The sequence below is a fragment of the Lagenorhynchus albirostris genome, chromosome 9, assembly GCF_949774975.1.
Source record: "Lagenorhynchus albirostris chromosome 9, mLagAlb1.1, whole genome shotgun sequence".
Classification (NCBI taxonomy): Eukaryota; Metazoa; Chordata; class Mammalia; order Artiodactyla; family Delphinidae; genus Lagenorhynchus; species Lagenorhynchus albirostris.
Window position 1 is genome coordinate 43,508,717 of NC_083103.1, and position 21,833 is coordinate 43,530,549.

Consider the following 21,833-nt stretch of genomic DNA (forward strand, 5'->3'; position numbering starts at 1 on the left):
CCAAAGTCATGCTCGGTGCCTGCCTTGGCGGAGCTGTTCCCTTCCCCGATAGCTTTGCTAGGATTTGGAGGGGGAGAGAAAGGGAAGAGAACTAATATTCATCGAGCATCTACTATGTGCCAGGTACTGTGGACCATTTCATAGACGTGATTTTCCTTAACTCTAACCAAACCCACCTAGAACAGGGGGTACCAGCCCTGCTTTAAAGATGAGGAAGCACAGAGTGACTTGCCAAGGTTGTACAGCTAGTAAGTGGCAGAGTTAGGATCTGGAAATAGGTCTGTCTTACTCCAAAGCCTAGCCTTCTTCTACCATACACTACTTTACAAAAGGGGCAGATGGGAAGGTCACTAATAGTAACTGAAGGTCTGGTCCAGGCCATGATATGTGGACACACGTATCGCTGTTAATCTTCCTAGCAACATAATTGGTTTGGTTTTGCCATTCCCATTTTTCAGATGAGGAAACTACAGCCCAGTGATGTTAAATGACTTACCCAGCAAGGAGTGTTGAGGAGGAAGTGGACCTGGGGGCTCACCGTAGGGGTAGTGTGTCCCTTTTATAGCCCGTGGCCGGGGTCTCGGCTTGGAGAGCTGGAGCAGACCTGGTGATGGGGGTGGATTCCTCGGCACCGGCACCTCGGCAGGCAGCGCTGGGGCCATCATGATGATGGGTGGCTCCAGGGTGTCTGGGGCAGAAAACCTAGGTGTGCCCAGACCACTCTCCCTAGACCACGGCCCACGGCCTCCCCCTTAGAGCTGTAGCTTTCTGTGTCCCCTGCCATCGCAGGAAGATGAAGCAAAATAAGATGAGGCCACTTGTGAGCAGAACGAGGTCAGAGCATGTGTTTTTCGGCTTTTTCCAAGCTCATTAGCACAAATGGTCCAACTTGGAAGGCTTAACAATTCCACAAGCCCCTTTTTCAGTCCTCACTGTGGTGAACTTTGTGGGGATTGTTGGGGGGAGGGAGAGCATAATTGCTGACAGCAGGAAAGAGGCGGGGACCAAGGGCTTTAGAAACCCATTTGAGGCCCAGGGGGGATGCCAGGCTGTTTTCCCTTCCAATGGCCTAGCAGTTGCCTGGGGAAGTGACTTTTTCTGCATGGGGGGAACAACTTTGTTTCTGTTTTCTGTTACTTTACACTTTCTTCATCTTTTTTTTCTTTTTTTTAAAGAACTTGAAGGAATCCTTTGAGATGTATCTTTTAAAGAGGGTGCTAGATGGGAGGCACTAAAGGAGTAGCCCTTAACCTTGGACATGCATTAGAATCACCTTCTTAACCTGGATAGAACTCATGGAAAAGAAGCGCACTTTGATTTTCACCAACTTTTAAATCAAAGTGGTACTTCCTTCAATCTTGAAAGTAGGCAACAAACCACAGTATCATTAGCAGTTCCCGTTACCGGTCGCAGTCAGGCATATTTTTGTGCTCTCTCACTACTGTTGCAGGTGACTTGAAACAGCATTTACACTCATCACTACTTAGAAATTAAGGTTATTGTCAGACCAGCCGGTAGGTTCTACTGCTCAGTGTGTTAATAAAGAAGCCCATAAAACACTGTATCTGAAAATATTTTGATAACTGTATTTCAGTGCAGTCATTTTCCTTTGTAGTCTTGTGTGTTTTCCTTTATTTACCTAATGCATTATTCTGAGAAGGGATCTGTAGGCTTTGTTAAGCTGTCATAGGAGTCCATGGCGTGAAAAATGTTAAGACCCTGTTTTTAAAAAGGCCAGGGGCCAGTGCCCACACTGGGGCCTCTTAGTCGTTCAGAGTTAGACGTGGCCTCCCTGGCAGAGGGAAGGTTGTTGAAGGGGATCTGTCTGTTGCATTCCCTGGGGTGGGGTCGCCCCCACTGTGGATGGGACGTGACCTCCAGACCCCAGTAACGCCAGCCTCCGTTCAGGTATTTGAAGCCTAAGGGCTTCGCAGGCCTGTTCGCAGGAAACTGAAGTTTGAAAAACTTCTGATCACCGGCTTTGCGGGGCTCTTGAAAATGCAGGGTCAGGGTCCATCTCAGAGTTGGAATGTGCAGGTGGTCCCAGATCTGCCGTTTGACACCAGGTGGGCTAGGTGGGAAGTCTGCAGACCCCTGCAGCTTAGGGCTCCGGTGGAGGCGAGTCTTCCTCGGGGGAGGCCCGAGGCCCTGGCTGGGGCTTGGCAGCCTGAGCCACCTGCTCACGTGTCTCCGGAATTCTGCCTCCCTCTGAGGGCTTTTTCACCAGTGGATCAGCTTGAGGACACAGGACGTCCCATTGGAGATTTTCGATGTTTTGGGAGGGATCATACACCCCCCCACACAGTCTGTTCTTCCTTGGAGAAGGCTTGACCCGCTGTCCTGCAGACTCAGCCCCGAGCCGCTGGGATAGACAAGAGAAGGAAGACGAGCTAGTCATCACAACCCCCCCCCCCCCCCCCCCGTTCTCTCCAGCACGCGCACCTCGGGACCGGGCCTCAGAATGCTTTACGCTGAGCAGCTGGATCTCACATAGGCACCCTCTCCAAGAGTGTTTTGGGACATGACACATTCATGACTTTCTTCCCAAGGCAAAGGAAAACAATTTGAAGGGGTTGGGTTAGGCGGAGTCAGCTCACTAACTCATGTGAAAAGAGTAAAAAGAAACCAAGTGAGTAAATATGGAGAAACTCCATCTATCCCCAGTGATGGAGGGAGGGTCTTAGATAGAATCAAAATGTAACTGAGCAGTAGAGACACTCTCAGAAGCTACTAGCTCACTTACTGGAAAGCCTAAGCAGTCGCTCATCCCCTGCCCCTGAAACCTACTCTGTTCCTCCTCCATCTCCTGCATTATCCTTTCCTGTGAATGAATGAAGGAATCACACGATCGTGTGAACCATACCGGGCTTAGCTGGGTGCAGGTAAATGTGAATGCGATTTAAGTTTCATCCTGGTCATTGCTTTGTTTGAAAGCGAGGTGATTTCACTAGGGCCTGTATGAGGAGTTGTGTGAGGGTGGGGACACAGATCTCTGGTCCCCACAGGCCCCGAATGGATCCCGCCCACTGCAGCCCCCTGCGAGCATCCTCCTCGCCTGTGACTGGCACTGGCCGTGGCCTCCCCTAGTCACAGACGCAGGAAGGCCCAGAACACCTCTGCCACGGCAGCGGCTCGCCGCCCTCCATGGCTGAACGTTATTTGTCTGGGGCAGGTACCAGCACCGACGGGACCTCTGATTCTGGTTGCAAGTGTCCCAGAAAGTGGCCAAGGCCCCAGCAGGACTGGAGGCGAGAGGATATAGAACGTGCATGAAGACGTGAGCCACACAGCAATTTCAGCCCTGAACCAGGAAAGGAGAAAGAGGCAGGTGATGGAAATTTGCCCAGGGTGGCTGAGGGGACAGCAGAGGCAGTGCTGTGGACCGGTGCCAAGAAGCCGGTGGAAACGAGAACCGAGACGCGCCTTCCCATTGACGCTCCTGTCCTGATGCCCGGGAGCTGGCTCCTGGGAGACCTTCCATGACACCCAGATCCCTCCCCCTGGGAGACCCCGTCCTCTGCTCCAGGGAGGGCTGCTCACACTTCCCCAAAGGCATCTCTTCATGTGTCTCCTTCGAGGCCCCCGACGCAGTGGAGTCCAGGGGCGCTCCTGGTCTCCTGGGACACAGCACAGCCCCGGAGGACCCACCATCACGTCCCAGATGTTGCTTCCGGTGGCCATTCATTGCTCAGAATGTTTATGTTAAAAGAGAGAAGGTGTAAGGCCCTTGCCGTGGACTCCCCTGCCAGTACCACGGGGTCCAGGCTGGGATGGGGGGTGGCCTCTACCTCAGAGACCAACCAGGGCCACAGGGCACAGTGTCAGCAGCTACTTTGGAGACTCACCATCAACAAGGACTGGTATTTTATGCCAAGTCATTTGGATTCATAGGAATTCTAGCTCTGCTGGACTCCTGAACAGTGAGGGGAGATGTCCAGCCAAGGAAGATGACATCAAACCTGTCTGGCTTGGAGAGCAGCCAAGAAGACCGAGGAGGCCATAGCCTGGCCGAGGCCAGAGGGGGTCAGAGTGGAGACGAAGGAGTTCACAGAATCAGCCACCAGGCAGGTGACCAAGCAGAGGCATATGGAGTTGGCCTCCTCGCTCTAAACAGCTGCCCGAGACTGCTGAGGACACAGCCTGCCATGCTTCCTGTCTGCCTACAGCAGGGGAGCGAGCCCTGTATAGACGCCGGCATTACCCACTGAGCCGTGAGATCATCACCAGGGTGCCAGGCGGGAAGATTGGCAAGGCAAAGGGCAAGTTTGGGTGTGCTGTGCTTGGGTGATCTGTTACCCCAGTCTCCCTGGTGTAAAACAATCATTTGATACGCTCGTGGATTAGGGGCTAAGAATTTGGACGAGGTTCAGTGAGATGGTTCATATCTGCTCCAGAGTCTGAGAGCTCTGACTTGAAGCCAGGGTGACTCAGTGGCTAAGGCTGGAATCATCTAGAAGCTCTTCATACTCATGCTTCTGGCTGTCACCTGGGACATTAGCTGGTGCTGCGGCCTCTCCACAGCCTGGGCTTCCTCCCAGCATGGTGGAGCCTTGGTTCAGAGGGCAAGCATCTGAAGAGGGAAAGAGCGAAGCAGAAGCTCTGTTGCCTCTCATGACCCAGCCTTGAAAGTCATGCAGCATCACTGTATCAGAGTCATTAAAAGTGAGCCTAGGGGCTTCCCTGGTGGCGCAGTGGTTGAGAATCCGCCTGCCAATGCAGGGGAACATGGGTTCGAGCCCTGGTCCGGGAAGATCCCACATGCCGCAGAGCAACTAAGCCCATGCGCCGCAAGTACTGAGCCTGCGCTCTAGAGCCCACAAGCCACAACTACTGAAGCCCACGCGCCTAGAGCCCGTGCTCCACAACAAGAGAAGCCACCGCAATGAGAAGCCTGCGCACCGCAACGAAGAGTAGCCCCCATTCGCTGCAACTAGAGAAAGCCCGCGCACAGCAACGAAGACCCAACGCAGCCAAAAATAAAATTAATTAAGTTTTAAAAAAAGGTGAGCCTAGGTGCTCTCCTAGGTTGGGTGGGATAGTTGAGGGACTGCCCTTTCAGTCCCCCCAGCTACCTATTTCAAAAAACAATCCAAAGATGCTGTAAGTGCTCTGGTGAGACGAGGCCAGTGACTCAAGTGAAGGTCTCAGAGGGCTTTGGGAGTTGAGGCACGTCCCGCCTTGGGTTGCCTAGAGACACAAATGACCAGCCAGCCACCGGCCACCTTGACTGCTGCTGGACAGGGTCACTCCTCAGAGAGAAAAACCAATTACAGACACTTGAAGCCTCCACAGTTTGAATCTTGGCTCTCCCAGTGTCAGTCTTGGCAAGCCTTATAAATGCCTGTTGGTCTTTGTAGTCCAAACGTATTCCTGTGTTCACCCGGCTTTCACTGGGGTGGGTACTGAGGGCCAGGGGTTCCCGGGAGACAGGCCCTCTCTGCCCAGTGGGGAGGGTCAGGGATGTGTCTGAGGAGGACACATTGTGTTGCTCCTTAAAGATGAATTGGCAGAGCGGGGAAGTGAGGGCATTCTAGAAGCAGTGACCAAAATTGGGTCTTGGGGAGGTCAGGAAATTGGACTGGAAAGCAGGTTGGGAACTGACCGTGAAGGGCTCTGTGTGCCGTGCAGAGATTGGACTCGGGTCATCGTAGGCAGAGAAGGTGGGAAGACAGTGAGTTACAAGATGGAGTGTCCTCAGGGTGAAGGTCTCACCGGGACTCACAACCTGGGTGAATTTGCTAGGACCCTTGAGCCCTGCAGATGCAGACACGGGACATCCTTGGCCCTCTTGTGAACTGAACTCAGACCTCACTGATGTGTAGGTTATTAGTTTGCACGGGTGAGGAACATCTCTTTGCAGTGGCAGGAATGTGGCGCCCCATGCAGGACACCCCCCATCTGGTGTCAGGGCCTTGAGGAGCCAGGTTGGTTGTCTGAGGGTTGCTGGGGGAGTGAGAATTCCAGCCAAGGGGGCAGTTCACGGTGCCAGGTGCTGCCTGGTGCAGGCAGAGAGCTCCCCGTGCCGGAACCTCAGGCCCCCGTCTCTCAGGTCACAGGGGGACATAACCTGTTTTTTATTCACTTCTCCCCTTGTCACACTTCGTTATTATGTCACCGTCACAGATGCGGTCTGGATGCTCCCTGGGCCTGGAGGGCCGCCTGTCTCCTCCAATCTGGCAATGATTGAATTAGTCCAACCTCCGCTTCCTCCAGGGCCCCTCTGCTGGGGCAGCTCTCAGAACAATTATGGTTAGGCTCCTGACGGCTTGGGCAGCAGGCTTCTTCTGCACCAGCTGGGTCCCGTGTGTATTTGGTGAAGGTCAGACCTTCAAAGTCTGCCTTCAGAATGGGAGGTCGGGGCCGTGCAGACTCAGAGCCTCAGAAACGTGGATGGGGAGAGGGTGGAGGGCTCACTCCACTGCTTCTAACCCAGGCGGTGACAACACTCAATTGGTTAGACACAGATTGGACACGTGAATAAGTTTTTTTTGGAATTAAATATGGGTAGAAATTCCCCAGAGGCAACATGGCTCAGGCTAAAAGAATGTGCTGGGAAGTTCCGTGAGTGTGGGGCTGGCTGTCTCTGTGGCCTGTCTGTGGGACAGGCTTTAGTCTGGAACACCCCTCTCCGTCCTTGAGGACCTGTGGGTGTGACGGTCTCCTCAGAGGGCCCGAGGTCTGGGCTGGGGGCCAGGAGGAGAGGAGAACTCCAGGACCGTGTCCGGAGTGGTACGGGCACCGCAGGCTCTGGGGTATGTGGGTCTCCACACCCCGTGTGCTGAGCCCAGCTGGGGCCACATTTTCCTGTTTAACGGGTTGTGTGACTGGGGAAGAGGTATTGGTGGGAGCAGCCCCGGAGCCCCAGGCCTTTGCAGATGCTGGGACTTTAGGATAATGATAGTTGGCGTCGGCTCCTGGCTCTGGCCTGGGTTTTTCCATCGGGCTATCCCTGCAGCATGGGTCAGGCCACAGCCCTGGGTGAGGTTTGCAGCTTTGGCTGAGAGTTTCCAGGGCAGCGTCTAGGAGAGGCTGGGGGCACCCTGCTGTGTTCGAGACAAATGTGCATGAGTGTCACAGCTCCTGCGATTGACCTGGTCTTAAGGTCAAGAAAGGAGTCTGAGGAACAGGCGAAGCTGACTTGGAGATCCTGTAGAAGGAAGGGGAGGCCGCCTGCCGCTGCTCTCAGCACCGCTCCCAGCCCTCTGGGCACCTGCACCAGGGCCCAGCCTTGGAGACCCTGCCCTCCCTTGCAGGCAGAGCTGGCAGCTCCCAGGCTCCCCCAGAGGCCTCCTGCCCCACACTTCTCCCTCCTGCCCCCTGGCCTGGGCCCCCAGGCTGCGTGTTCCCTGGGGTCTGCCCTTTTCTCCCTAGAGCACTGGGTCGGGGTCAGATGGAACTCTTGGGCTGAGTGTCCCGCCTTACCACTTCTTCCCCATGACCTTGGCAAGTGACCTCACTGCCTTGGTCTGTAAAGTTGGGCTTCTCTTGCTCACTTTGGAAGACGATGAGATGAGATGAGGGATGCCAAATGCCTAGCACCCAGGGTGATTGAATCGTGTTTCTCCTGGCCGCTTGCATGCCCTCTTGTAATTGGGCATCCCTGGGCCGCCCTTGTACTTCTGTGCACCTGTCCTCCTCCCTCCTGTCTCCCCACAGCAGAGGGCTCCAGGGTGAAGCAGGAGGTTGTCTTGTGGTGATGGATGGAGAGCCCTGGCTGCACCTGACATTCTGGGTCTTTTCAGTAGGACAGGTATTCACTCTAGAATGAGATCTGCTGGCCTGAACTTAGCTCAGAAGCTTACTCAAGGCTTCCCACGGTCACCTTTTGAGCTCCTGCAGTGAGTTACGAGCGCAGATAGAGGTGCGCCCTGGGGGTTGAGTCCTGGGCGACCAGCACTGTTCCAAGAGCATGCACATTTTATCTCTTTTCATCTGTCCAACAGCCTCTTGAGGATTCTCATTTTACAGACAAATCGAGGCACAGAGAGGCTCAGTAATTTGCCCAAGGTCACCCAGCTTGTAAGTGAACCCGTATTCAATTCCAGCCTGGGGCCCCAAAGCCTGCAGCTCACCCTCATGCCAACCCCAGGTACACTGGTGCCACGTGGCCTTGAGGGGCAGGAGGACATGGAGTAACCAGAGTGCGTTGAGTGCAGCGACGGGGCCCGGAGAGGGAGGTGTGAGGGTGTGTGCTCCCAGAGTGCCTGGGACTTCCCCAGTGTTGGCACTGCAGGGCCCACATCCCAGGAAGCCCCCCCAGTTCGGGGAAGATGAGGACGGTTGGTGCCCACAGTCTGCTCAGGAGGGCCGGGGCTCAGAGAACAGCCCCACGTCTGGGAGGGACATTTGTTTATCTCAGACTGTACCATCCCCGCATCCCAGGAGCATTCAGGGCCCGGCACCACCACTACACACCTGGGACCAGGAGAAGACCATCCATCCGAACTCTGTAACCAGAGCATGGGCCTGGGGCCCAAAACTTGCTGGTTGAAAGTTTCTGGGCTCAACGCAGAAACCTTGTTCCGGTCCCTGGGGTAAAAATCCTTCAGAATGTGCCGTGTCTTCCCCCCGCCACCGACCCCATCCCCTCTGTCATACCTCTGGCTCCCACCCCGAGGGAGATTTGAAGCTCAGGAACAGAGGCTGGATGTGTGTGGAAGGTCTGAAACAGGAGATTTCGCCACAGGCTTGTTGGGAGCGGCGGGTGTCAGATTCCTAGGGCTGCCATAATAAAGCAAGCTAGGTGACAAGGTGACCCACTAGAAACGTGTTGTCTCGCAGCTCTGGAGGCTGGAGGTCTGACGTCGAGCTGTTGGCCGAGGTGGGTCCTCTGAGGGCTGTGAGGGCACAGCTTGTAGATCTTCTCTGTGTTCTTCACGTCTTCCTTCCAGCAGTGTCTGTCTCTGTGTCCAAATTTCCCCTTTTCATAAAGACACCAGGTGTATCGGTCTAGGGCCCACCCTAATCACCTCATCTTAAGTAATTATATCTGCAATGACCCTATTTCTAAATACGGTCACATTCTGAGGTATGCCGACTGAAAAAAAAAAAAAACACAACCTGCAAGTTGAGAGTTATGTTTTATTTGGTGGACATTCTGAGGACTTCAAGCCTGGAAGAGAGGACTCTCAGATCACTCTGAGGGAGTGTTCCGAAGAGGCAAGGGGTGGGGGGGAGCCAGGATATATAGGAGTTTTTGTAATGAAGACCAGGTAGTCAGGACATCAAAAGATTACTATTAATTAAAGAAAACCAGATATCTCAAGTTAAGGAAGTTAGCACTGTTCTATGTATGGGAAGATGCAAGAGTCTGGGCTCACTGAAATCATTCCTTTGATGTGCACTTCAGCTGTCTGGGGCCAGTACCCTGCTTTTCTCCATTCTGAATTCCCCCGGGTACACAGTTGGGGGTGACTGCAGTGGCTGAGGGCTTGGCAGTGGGCAGCCCCTTTGGTTTGTCTCCATCCTGAGTTCCCTCAGGGCTCATGGTTCGGGGCAGCTGTCATGTGATGGCTTGGTGGTTGCAACATCCTTTGTTTACTGATACGGCAGGCAACATTTTCCATTCACAGGTACTAGGAATCAGGGCTTCAAAATATGAATTTGGGGGGAGCATAATTCAACCTGTACCTGGGTATTCAGAGGCAACAGGGTGTGGTGGAAGGTCAGTGAGCCTCAGCTTGGGGGTCTGATGGACTTGGGTTTACATCTTAGTGTTTCCAACTCCATCGATGACCTTGGGCTCTGAGCCTCAGTTTACTTATCTGCAAAGTGGAGATTGGTCTTTGGTTCATCTATGTATTTTTAACTGAATGGCAACTCTGCGCCAGGCACGTGCTGGGGGATGTGAAGTGACCTCACGGGGCTGTGAGGATAGAGAGAGCCATGGAAGCCCAAGCAGGTGCTCTCTGAACCTTCCCTGCTGCAGGGGCTGTAGCTCCAAGGGCCAGCGAGTTTCAGCTGGTGGAGGTCCCCTGGACCTTCATTTCATGTGCCCTGGCTGGTTCCCCTGAAGATGGGCTTGAGAGGAGCCTGTGGAAAGCCTCAGCCCTGGCAGGGGCCCCCCTGGTGGCCTCCTCCTTTAGGCCTCTCGATATAAGAATGTCTGGATTCCCGGGGACCATGAACAACATGTCCCGGCCAATGTGAGAAGCGAAGTGTGGCAGCAGGAGGGCCACAGAGAAGCTGAGCTCCCCCTGCCGCTCACCACACAGAAGCCGAGGAAAGCCTCGCGGGGTTCCTGTGCTGTTTTCTCCCCCTTCCTTTGCCTCCCCTGATAAACTCTGAAATGGAAAATCAAAGATGCAGAACGGCTCCTTTGCCATTTTCCAGTATTTCATGGTAGTGTCGAAGTGCCAGGGCCATTTCCCGGCCTAGCATCCTGCCAGATCTCCAGCGTGTTCCCTGCTGGGCCCGCCTCCCCGCCGGCCTCTGAGCAGAGTGCTGTGCAGAGCGCCTTCTAAACATAGCTCCGTCCTCGGAACAACAAAGCCTACACCCACCCCACCCCCACCCCCCCACCCCCGTCCTCTGAATGGCTGCGGTCCTGACAGCAGGCCTCTGGGCTGTTTGTCAGCCTTCCCCACCAGGATGGGAGGGAGGGGTGGGGACAGACAGCGAGTGGCCGGGACCGGGGGAGCCTCCGAAGAAGCTGGTTCTGAGTGACCCAGCTTTGAGGCCCAGATGCCCACGGGCCGTGGCCCTGGCCCTGAGTCTCCGGGGATGTGTGGGGCCTTGTCCCAGGTGGGCTCTGCTAAGCTGGGACTGAGGCACAGGGGACTGGTTGGCGCTGAAGGGAGAGAGGTGATCCTCCCAGGAGGGGAGATGGAAGGATCCTGTCTTTAGGGTCAGACCCACTGGCTGGGACTCGCAACGCCACGTCTGGGCTGGGTGACTCTGGACAGATCCTTCACCTTAAATCTCAGTTTCCACATCTGGGAAGTGTGGGTACTAAGGCCCGCATTGGGGGGATTCAGGAGAACTGGTGCAGAGTGGCGGCAGCAGTGACCTGGCCGTGCCTGGGCCTGGTGCCAGAACACCGCGGGCAGCTGGTGTCGGCTCAGCTTGTCATCTCACCCCAGCACCTCATCCCACCTGCTCCGCGGTGCTCACGTGAGCCCTTCATTTTTTTCTTTTCTTTCTTTCTTTTTTAAAAATTTTTTGGCATTCTCACAGCCCGGTGAGATAGGTCACAGCTGTGAAGTGGCAAAACCAGAATTCAGTTTCTGCTCTTTTGGCCTCTAGGGGTTCTTTACACTTTGAAGTTCCAAGGTTTCCAGTATGATCACAATTCTCAAAGAGCATCTCCAGCATTTCTAGCTGCTGGGAATGCACATCCACAGTAAGCGAGCTGGCAGACCGTTAACAAAGAAGCACCGAGCTTTCCTGGGGGTCAGTCATGCTGAACTAACCTGCCAGAGCCCCCGGCAGGTAGCAGAAACATGTCTGCAAAGGAAACCATTGCTTTAGTGTATCTGGATTTTTCAAAAGTGTTTGGCAAGGTTCCATGCCAAAAATTTTTCCATACCTAGAAAAACATGAATTGCTTCACTGTGACTCTGTAGGGAATGCTTTGTTCTGCGTAGGAGTCGGTTTAGGGAAAGGAAGATATTCCTGAGGATGAAGCTGTTCTTTGCTTGATGGAGGACTGTGAACAGCAGGGGCTCTTAGATCATATCTTTTTTTTTTTTTTTAATTTAATTTATTTGGCTGCCCCGGGTCTTAGTTGCGGCATGTGGGATCTTCATTGCGGGATCTTTAGTTGCGGCATGTGGGATCTTTAGTTGCAGCATGCGAACTCTTAGCTGCAGCGTGTGGGATCTAGTTCCCTGACCAGGGATCGAACCCGGGCCCCCTGCACTGGGAGCGCGGGCTCTTAGCCCCTGGACCACCAGGGAAGTCTGCCCCTGCCCCCACAGCTCATATCTTTTAAATTAAAGATCTGGAAAGGGAAATATGTAGTAAAAATTCCAAGTCTACAGGATTCTTGGGGAATGAGAAGCCAAGTTAATGGAATGTGCATATTTTCTTGCTTTGGTTCCCAGATCAATGCTAACGGTCAGCATTTTGTTAGCCTGTTTGCTCCAGTAATATACAAGTGGTTTCATCCACTAAGCGGTATCCATCAGGTGCCCCCACATGCCAGGCGCTGTGCCGGGTCCAGGCGCGTGTCACACGTATTGTTATTCTGCTCTACAGGAGTGAGATTACATGCTTCTTTCACTTGCTTGTTTTACTTACTGATGGATTGTAAACATCACAGTGCAAAGAACTACCTCATTCTTTTTAATGCCTGCCTGGTGCCATTTTCCCACGAAATGATTGTACAATAATTTAATCAGTCCCCTCTTATTGGGCATTTCCATTATTTCTGGATTACAAATATTATACTGATGTATAGCCTTAAACATCCCTGTACTTGGATATTTGCACATATGGATGAGTGTTTCTGAGGATAGCCACCTGGAAGGGGATTTACTGGGTCAAAGGATCTATGCATTTACATTTTTGATAGATGCTGATGAGTTGCCTGCAAAGAACATCTACTTCAATTTTAATTACCCCCTAACTGCCATCTGGCAATGCTCAGTTTCTCAAATCCCTACCAACATGGGATATTATGCAATGTATTAGTTTCCTATTGCTGCTGTAACAGCTTACCATATATTTAGTGGTTTAAAAACAGGAATTTATTATCGTACATTTCCATAAATCAGAAGTCCAACAGGAGTCTCATTGGACTGAAATCAAAGTATTGGCAGGGCTGTGCTCCTTCTGGAAGGTCTAGGAGAAATACTGATCCTTGGCCCATGGCCCTTCCATAGTCAAAGCCAGTTAGGTCTGGATAACTGGGGATGAGGGTCTTTGCATGTGGCATTGCCGTGACACTGACCCTGCTGCTCCTTGGCATGTGCAAAGCCCCTTACCATTACACTGGGTGCACCTGGAAAATCCAGGCTTCTTTCCTTATGTCAGGTCAGCTGATTAACACCCTTAATTCCACCTGTGACTTTAATGTCCCCTTGCCATGTAACATGACATGTCCATAGCTTCCAGGGATGAGGGTGTGGACATTGGGGTTGGGGGGGAGTATTCTGCCTACTGCAGATAGTATCAAACTTCTTGTTTCTGTTCTAAGTGAAAACGTGGTATCCAGCTCTGTTAAGTTGCATTTTCTTGATTATTGGTGAAATCAAACATCTTTATTTATTTATTTATTTTTGGCTGTGTTGGGTCTTCGTTTCTGTGCGAGGGCTTTCTCTAGTTGCGGCGAGCGGGGGCCTCTCACCGTCGCGGCCTCTCTCGTTGCGGAGCACAAGCTCCAGACGCGCAGGCTCAGTAGTTGTGGCTTACGGGCCCAGTTGCTCTGCGGCCTGTGGGATCCTCCCAGACCAGGGCTCGAACCCGTGTCCCATGCATTGGCAGGCAGACTCTCAACCACTGTGCCACCAGGGAAGCCCCTCAAATATCTTTTCTGCGTGAAGAGACAAAGCAGTTTCACTGGCTGTAAGTTGTCTGTTCATACCCTTCTCTCTTTTCTGCTGGGTTGCATTTTTTTTTTTAATTGAATGATAAATTCTTTGAGGGCAAAGGCCTTCTCCTATTCACATTTGCATCCCAATGCTTCAAAATGTGGCCGGGTTCAGAGAAGGGCCTTGATACCTGTGGGCCCTCTACTCCTCCCTCCCTCCTGACCCCACCACCCCATGCTCTTGCTATTCTGTTTTGGAAGAAATGTCAGGACGCTTCTGGCTTAACTGGCTGAGTTGAGTCTGTGTTGAGGAAGGCGTGGTGGCTGAGTGCTTTACTTATAAACCTGTCGGCTTCTCAGGCTATTATGGACTCTGGGGTCACACAGACTGAGTGCCCTGCCCCCAGCTCACCCCTGATTTGGGCGGCCCTTCCGCCCCTCTGAGACTCAGTTTTCTCACCAGTAAAAACAGCCGACCTTTTAGAGTTGCTGGGTTGGGAACAGGGACAAGATCGATTCCTTTTGGGAGGGCAGACCCTACTTGCTGAGCTGCTGCACTGCTGTGGTGATGGAAACTTCGGGCAGAGCCGTGGGAGGGGGCTTGTGGGCCGAGATGCGTGGGACGCTGGGGAGACACAGAGAAGAGCAATTTTAGGTCATCTTGCAGGGTGGTGGGCAGTGTGCTCCCCTTTTGTTACTGAATCAAACTTGGGTCCACTTGCCTGCACATAGTAAAGCCGATCTTCTGATGCTGGGTTGTGGTGAGGAAAGTGCAGCGTTTGTTGCAAGGCCAAGCAAGGAGTAAAGCTCAGAAGATCCCCACTCCCCGATGGCTTTCAGGGAAGGGTTTTTAAAGACAGGTTGAGGGAGAGAGTTGCACATGTGCGTGATGAGCTTGCGGACATGCTTCTGATGGGTGGGAAGGTAACTGGGAGTCAACATCATCAGTCTTCTGGTTCCAGTTGCCTGGGGTCCGCGGGCTTGTGATCAGCATACAGTTAACTTCTTCCACCTGCTGGGGGTTTCAGTAACTGCAAAACGGCTCAAGGACATATTTAATGGCTAAACTATCACTGTTTTGTCTTGCTTGACTGTTTTCCTTTGGTTCTGCATTTTCTCACTTCTCTGATTAAATTTTTTCTTCAGAACTCAGGGAAGGCCTAGGAGGTTAAAGTTTTTCTACAAACAAGAGGCAGGCGGAGGACATGGGGTGGGGGTGAGGGTCTGTCCCAGGAAAGCCCCATTGGGTCCTGCTTGGTTACCCTTGGACACTTTTTGAGAGGTTACAGTAGAGATTTAAATTACTTTTCACTTGTTCTGGGTGTCAGCCCTGGTCCCTTCTGGAGCCCCTGGTGAGCACAGAGCCTGGCACACAGGGGTGACTGGTACCACGTCTCCAGGTTGGCCTCTTCCCCGTCGTCGCTCAGAGGGGCTGTTGGAAGATGGTGTCCAGTGGGACTGATGGTCTTCCTGGCTGGGTGAGCCTTGCTTGGTGAACAGAGCATGACCGCATGCTCTGAGGTATGCCAGGCTGGGGGTCAGTGCCGGGCAGGAGTTGCAACAGTCCTATGCAGAGGCCAAGCCTGCAGCTGCCCTGAACCAAATACCCATCTTCTTAGGCCTGCAGTGTTGGCCTGGGGACACCTGTCACTTCCCAGGGACAAAGCTTCATTCCCTAGGCTACCTGGCCAGAGCCTCCCTGCTGACCCCCAGGCCTACAAACATGCTCTGGCCCTGGGGGTCCCTAGAAGACCCCGTTCACAGTCCCCTGTCCATACCCATTAGCACTGGTGCCTCAGCTCACAGAGCAGAGGGAGGGACCAGCCCAGGCCACTTAGGCCAGGGCCTGCCCATCCAGGCCTTTCTGGGTCCGGCTCCACACTTGCTTTCAGCATGGAGCATGCCCAGGTCAGAGCGGGAAGGCAGGTCCCTCCCTCCCCCAGACCCTCCCATAAGGTTTGCTGGGGCCCCAGAACACCTGCCTCAGGAGAGTTTCTCATCCGTGGGTCCCTGACGGCCACATCTGGAGCCCTAGGCCCCCTCAGCCAAGGGCTGGTGGTGGAGAGGGTCCCCCTACCCTGAATAGCTGTTCTATCTTGGGGGGCCCCCTTGGCCTCTCTGAGCCTCAGTTTCCAGGTTGATAGCATGGGGAAAGTAATCCCTCCCTGCTGCTTGCTGGGGAAGCCACGAGGTAGACCGGGGACGTTGAGCCCGCCGGGGCTGGCACCAGGGCGGGTTGTCAGTGGTGGATCTTATGCCTCTCGCCTCTGCTGCCCTCCTCTCCCTCTGAAGCTGCCAGTTCCCAGGCGGAGCCTGACAGCAGGCCCGGAGCTAAAGCAGCCCTGCTCCTGCCAGTGACGGGTGACCGTGGCCGGGCCGCAGTGGCCTCCCTCTTCTGGGCCTTGGGGTGGACAGATCCCTTCTCTCCCTTTCTCCTCCATTTGTCCGGCCGAGCAGGGCTGGCAGCCATGAGAAGGCACCTGGGCTGGAGGGCTGAGTGCCACCTGCAGCCTCCTCGGGTTTCAAAGCTGGCAGCTGCCTTTGCCAGGCAGCCCTGGACCCCAGACCAGGACCCCCAGGAGGCCCCCCGACAGCCCCCCAGCTGCACAGCCTCTGCAGCACTTTTCCTTCACCATCAGCAGGGCCCTACTGGGCCTGGACCCCAGCCCTTCCTGTGCAGCCACCTGGGCCTGGAACTCATTAGCTCTTCTTATTAAATCCATCTGCTCCTCCTTGAAAAATGGCTGAGTCTCTGTGCTCCCATCCCGGGTGTGTGAGGGGGAGGGCTGCACGCAGACTCGATTGTGTGCACTGGGTGTGGCATCCTGCAGGGCAGAAGCCCGGGCGTGCGGGGTGGGTGAGGGCCCCCGCCAGCCTGGAGGGAGTGGATGCTGAAGTGAGAGAGCCAGGCGGGCCGCCTGGGTGTAAGAGGAGTCTGGAGGCCATTCCTGTGGGCTAAGACTGCGGGATAAAGTGGGGCTTGGCCCTTCCAGGGCACCGCGGGTCAGCTGATCTGCCTTTCACTGATGAAGCTGCTCCCTCCTCCTCTCCCCTCCCCTCTCCTCTCTTCCCCTCCCTCCCAGGAGTGCATCATTGATGAGGACTGTGGGCCTGGCAGGTACTGCCAGTTTTCCAGCTTCGAGTACTCCTGCCAGCCGTGCCGGGACCAGCAGACAGTGAGTGTGCCCAGAGGCCCCCAGAGCTGCAGCGCCAGGGCCATGGGGGCCCAGAAAAGGGGACCTGGGGGAGAAGGCCAGTGGCCCCCGGTTCTCAGCTGGGCTTCCTGGAAGCCTCCTATGGGGCCCCACCGTGTCCACGCTTGGAACAGCCAGTCCATGGTTCCCAGTGGGGCTGACTCCTGGGGTGACCAGAAGCCATCTGCAGACCTGCTGTCATCCTACCCGCCCAGTGGCTTCTGGCCCCAGTGCCTGCCTCATAGATAAGAGAGGTGCGGAGGCAGGACAGAGGAGGCCCTACCCTGCCCCTTCCCTGGGGAAAACCATCGCAGTAGATGCAGCCGGCAACACCACGGCAGCCCTTGGGCAGGGAAGGGGCAACCCACGCCCCAGATCTTTCTCCCAGTCTGCTCAGAGAGGGCAGAAGGAGGCCCAGGAAGAAGCCAGAGCATGTTCCAGATGGAGGTTCCACAGAGAAGCGGGAAGCCGGGGAACAGCGACACTCCCTCTGCCCAACAAAGCCATATATGGGCTTTTCTGGTCCTTTTCATTATTAAGGCAATAACACAGCACGATAACAAGTTTGGAAAATAGAGGGCTTCTTGCCGCCCTGCCTGGCCCCCACCTGTGGTTAGGCATCTCCTGGCCTGCTCGGTGCCACCACCCCACACGTGCGACCCCAGGTCCAAGGCACCCAGTGCCCTCCTGTCCCTGTGGCTGTCCAGGCTTGGGCCTTAATTTAATCAGCTGATCAGATTCACGCCGCTGCCTGCATCTGTGGGCCATAAGCCATCTTCCTTCCTGACCGTTAATTAGGGACCTAATGAAAAGGAGGCAAAGCCAAGTCTGGGGGGGGAACCGAAAAGATGCAACCATCCTTTATAAAATCTCAAGCTGCGTAGGACTCCCCCAGGTGTCATGTTTCCTGCCCAGCTCCCATCTCCACCCCCTTGACTTCCCTAAGACACCCCCAGACCAAGGAGCTCGGTTTCCTCCTGTCTATAGTAGGAGGATGTGGGGTAGCCGACCTGCACTGTCTCCAGGCTTCTGGATTGGGGGCAGGGACAGGCTGGGCTCCCTCAGGTCCGTGAGCCGCCTGTGTTTTCCCTCCCTGCTGCAGCTCTGCACCCGGGACAGCGAGTGTTGTGGAGACCAGCTGTGCGTCTGGGGTCACTGCACCAGAACGGCCACCAAAGGCGGCAACGGGACCATCTGTGACAACCAGAGGGACTGCCAGCCGGGGCTGTGCTGTGCCTTCCAGAGAGGTGGGTGGGCTCCCCTCTGGGGGCAGGACAAGCCCTGTCCCAAGCTCTAGCACACTGGGGCTCCTGGGGCCCCGTCCATGCCAACCACACCTTTTCAGGGACCTCCTCCTAGGCAGGGTCCCCGATGCTCATTGGTATGTGTCCCAGCACCGCAACTTCTTCCCGGGGCTGAAGACCAGCTCTCTGTCTCACTCTTTTTCTTTTCCTCCTGTGATGCCTGGAAATTAAATTCCTTCAGGATGCATGAGCCCAAGGAGGGAGGAATACCCCCAGATGCGTGGGATGAGGGCACCCCCTCCCCATCACACTCCACCCATTCCCCAGGCCTCAGGGTAGCACCTGGCCCTGGTCCGCTTTCCTGCGAGTGGCCCCCTTCTACTCCCATCTCTCATTCTCACTGCCCTTCCCAGGTGAGGTCTGCTCAGGTGCTCTCCCTATCCACGGGTGTTTCTGAAACCGTCCCTTAACCCCTCCCTCAAGCCCTAGTCCACCTGGTACCTGCTGCCCCAGCAATTTTCCTCAAGGACATGGCTCCCTGGGTATCATTCCTCTGGGAGCTGCGGTTGCTCCTGTCCTGTCACTTCAATTCCACTTCTCAGTTGGCCTTCCAAGACCTTGGCCGGGTCCAGCTTACCTGTCCTCCTTTTCTCTCTACTCCTTGGCCCATCTGGGAATCTTGCTGTCCCAACCTTTCTCACCAGCCCATATATATATAAACATAGTTACTTTCATTTTTTAATTATACAAATAATACATTTTCAGTGTAGGAAAACTGGAAGATACAGATAAGCAAAGGTCTTATCTATATCCTTCCAGATTTTTTTTCTTTGAAAACATATTTTGTAATAATAATTCCTGCCCCTCCAAAAACAACTTCAGTGCCTTTTTCTACGCTTAATTTCTCCATACCTCTGGCCTCAAAACCCAGCACAAGACCACCTCTTCCAGGCAGTCCTCCCTAACTGCTCCAGCCCTCCCGGCTTGTTCCCTCCTGAGCCCATGCCATCATTCTGGTTTCCTACCATTCCACCTCTTCAATCCCAACCTCCACTTTGGGGTTCAGGGTGGAAGCTGGGGGGCTGCACCCCATTTCTCTGCTCCTTCCTTTGGTGCCTGCCTGCCTGCCTGGTACAGGGGTAACCCTCCACTGGTTCCAGGTCTGTTGTTTCCTGTGTGCACACCCCTGCCCGTGGAGGGTGAGCTCTGCCACGACCCTGCCAGCCGGCTTTTGGATCTCATCACCTGGGAGCTGGAGCCTGATGGAGCTTTGGACCGATGCCCGTGTGCCAGTGGCCTCCTCTGCCAGCCTCATAGGTGAGGTCTCACTTGCCCTTTCTGTCGGGGGCTGAGAGCAAATGAGGTGCCACCCAGTGGGGACCCAGGAGCAGGAGCAGGGTGGGGGGAAGATGTGGATTTAATTTAAGGTAGGTTTAGTTGGAGGTGTCCTTGGGTCTTCCAGATGGAGGGTCCAATAGCGGATCTATAGGACTAGGGCTCAGGAGGTGTGGCCAGGGGTACAGACTTGGGTTCATCTGTGTGAGGGTTGAAGCCTCCTCAGTAGATGACGTTAAAAAAGACTGGGTGTGGAGGGAGCCCAGGCGCATCACAATGAAAGAGCAGAGGAGACTGAGAAGGTGCAGTCAGAGAGGTAGGAGGGCAGCCGGGAGAATGGCCAGCAGAGTAGAGGCCGTGGAGAGACGTGAAGCACCAGGCCTGCTCAGAGGCTAAGTTCTCCGTGCGCATCTCACTCAGCAGCCGCTGCTCTGCCTTCTCTCCCAGCAGGATCCAGGGTGGCTGGGGAAACAGACAGAACCCTGGCCCTGGCCCACAAGGCCCAGGGCTCCCCATAGGTGCAGCAGGGGCTGCTGCTGCCTGGGGGCCCAGGTGGGCAGGGGGCTGTAAACTCTCAGACCGCCAAGTCCTCAGGGCTGCCAGAGAGGGTCCGTGACAGGAGGACAGACCTGTGGCTCGACGTGGGGGAGCTCACCTTGGAGCACATTCTCCAAAGGTGACCCTCCCTCAGCATCTGCTTTAAGGCAGGATGTTAGAGGAGGTGCCGTGAAGGTGAGCTGGGCTTGTGCAGAGGGCAGGGCCTCAGTTTGGGGGCCTGGGCCTCGCCCCCGTCCCTCCCTCCACAGCCACAGCCTGGTGTATGTGTGCAAGCCCACCTTCGTCGGGGGCCGCGATGAGGACGGAGCAAACCTGGTGCCCAGAGACGTCCCTGATGAGTATGAAGACGGCGGCTTCATCGAGGAGGTGCGCCGGGAGCTGGAGAACCTGGAGAGGAGCCTGTCAGTGGAAATGGCTCTCAGGGAGCTCGGGGCCGCTTCGGAGCTGCTGGAGGGAGAGGAGATTTAGACCCAGGCCTGTTCTGTGGGTAGACATGCAACAGAAGTAGTTAATTTATTTCCCCAGCTGTGTCCCTAGGTGTGAGCTCACCAGGCTTTTTTTCCGTGGCCTCTTCCCAGTACATTTTCCCCTCTGGCTTAAAACAACATGAGGGGCTGCACCCTTGCCCAGCACCCACCCCCTCCGCCATGCACCACAATTCTGGTGTCGGGGAAGACCAGGGTGTGGGAGGCTGAAGGTAGAATAGGGCTGCTAAACTGGTCCAAAGTATCGGCTGCTTCGCCTCTGCTGGTTGGCAGACGGCACGTTTCGTTTTGTGTGACATTGCCTCGAGAATAGTTGGAGGGGAGGGGATGGAAAAGAATGCAGAATTTCCCCACGATGGGTTTTGGGGTAATGTTGACTCTCAAACATGTGGAGAAGAATGCCCTGCTTTGCAAACGTAAACCTGCGAAAATGCAACAAGTGAATCTTTCATGCCATTCTCCCCATGGGCACAGGCAAGCGCTGCCCTCAGCTGCTGCAGGTGAAACGTTCTCACTCCACGTTACCTGCATTCATCCTCTCAGCAGGGTTACTCAGCTCCTACCTCTGTGCCAGGGCAGCAGTGTCATGTCCTCTCACCACAGCCTGGTGAAGGGGGCATTGGTCTCCCCGTCTGCCAGGATCTCGGGGGCTCAGAGATGTCAAGTGGCTTTGCCAAGTCACACAGCTAGTGAAGACCAGAGCAGGATGTCACCCAGGTGTGATTCCAAGCCCAGTGCTCTCCCCACCAGCCTCAGTGCCACCTAAAGTACCCGCTACGAGGATGAAGAATGAGATTTTTTTTTGAGGCACACCTGGAACTAAGGTCAAACTAGTTCACACATCCCTGTAAGATTAAAGTTCTGCTGTTTGTTAGAAAAACAGCGTTCTCCCCAGTGTGGGTGGCCATCACTCCAGTGGAGACAGAGGTATTGACACTATCCCCTGTGGCAGTCAGTTATATCAGTAACTTTGAAGGTACACATGACCGGAGCATAATATGTAAGTTAATGTGCCAGAAACAGTACTTAGGTAATCTTAGGGCCAGGATTATAAATGAAATTTGCAAAATCACTTACCAGCAACTGAAGACCATATTGACTGCATGGAGAAAATCGAGCCAAGCAAGACTTTGTGAAATATGGTGGTAATATCCAAGCTAAGAGCACTGAATTGTATGCTGTTCCATAAATGATATTTTCAAGTGTCATGGACTGTTTCTATCAGGTATTCAGAGTTATTAAATGTTAAAGTCACACACAATTGTATAAGCATGCTTTCTTCAAGTTTTAAATTATGTATAAACACATGTTGCATTTAGAAATCAAGCATAAATCACTTAAACTACTCTTTTGTAGCTCTTGGACTTCTTTTTCCTTTTGACTTTGAAAACATTCCTTTCAGCCAGAAAACATAGAATAGAAATGACCTGCATTGTCCAAAAAGAAAATAAAAAGTTCTTCCATAAAGCAAATTTTCCAGACAATGGAAGCACACCTCTTTTAGCATCAAAATATTTTAGAAATGTTAACCATTTTGGGATGGGAA

At 54.1% G+C, this 21,833-nt stretch overlaps 1 protein-coding gene and 1 long non-coding RNA gene across 4 annotated transcripts in view; one reads left to right on the forward strand and one right to left on the reverse strand.

Moving 5' to 3' along the window:
* DKK3 (dickkopf WNT signaling pathway inhibitor 3) overlaps positions 1 to 21,632 on the forward strand; it is a 48,351-nt gene extending 26,719 nt beyond the window's left edge. Inside the window, exons 5-8 of the mRNA XM_060159653.1 lie at positions 16,555 to 16,647; positions 17,768 to 17,912; positions 19,070 to 19,226; positions 20,051 to 21,632. Coding sequence (XP_060015636.1) covers positions 16,555 to 16,647; positions 17,768 to 17,912; positions 19,070 to 19,226; positions 20,051 to 20,270 — 615 coding nt within the window. The 3' untranslated portion in view covers positions 20,271 to 21,632. The remainder of the gene's footprint in view (positions 1 to 16,554; positions 16,648 to 17,767; positions 17,913 to 19,069; positions 19,227 to 20,050) is intronic.
* Positions 13,229 to 21,539, reverse strand: LOC132526000 (uncharacterized). 3 transcript variants are annotated; one of them, XR_009542423.1, is made up of 5 exons: positions 19,155 to 21,539; positions 17,676 to 18,129; positions 17,273 to 17,467; positions 13,932 to 14,483; positions 13,229 to 13,474 (listed from the first exon to the last, which is right to left on the reverse strand). It is a non-coding gene; the product is annotated as an uncharacterized LOC132526000 (long non-coding RNA). The 3 variants fall into 3 exon arrangements; XR_009542422.1 differs by having other exon boundaries at positions 13,229 to 14,483; positions 18,003 to 18,129; XR_009542421.1 differs by having other exon boundaries at positions 13,229 to 14,483.
* Positions 21,633 to 21,833: the final 201 nt, after the last annotated feature.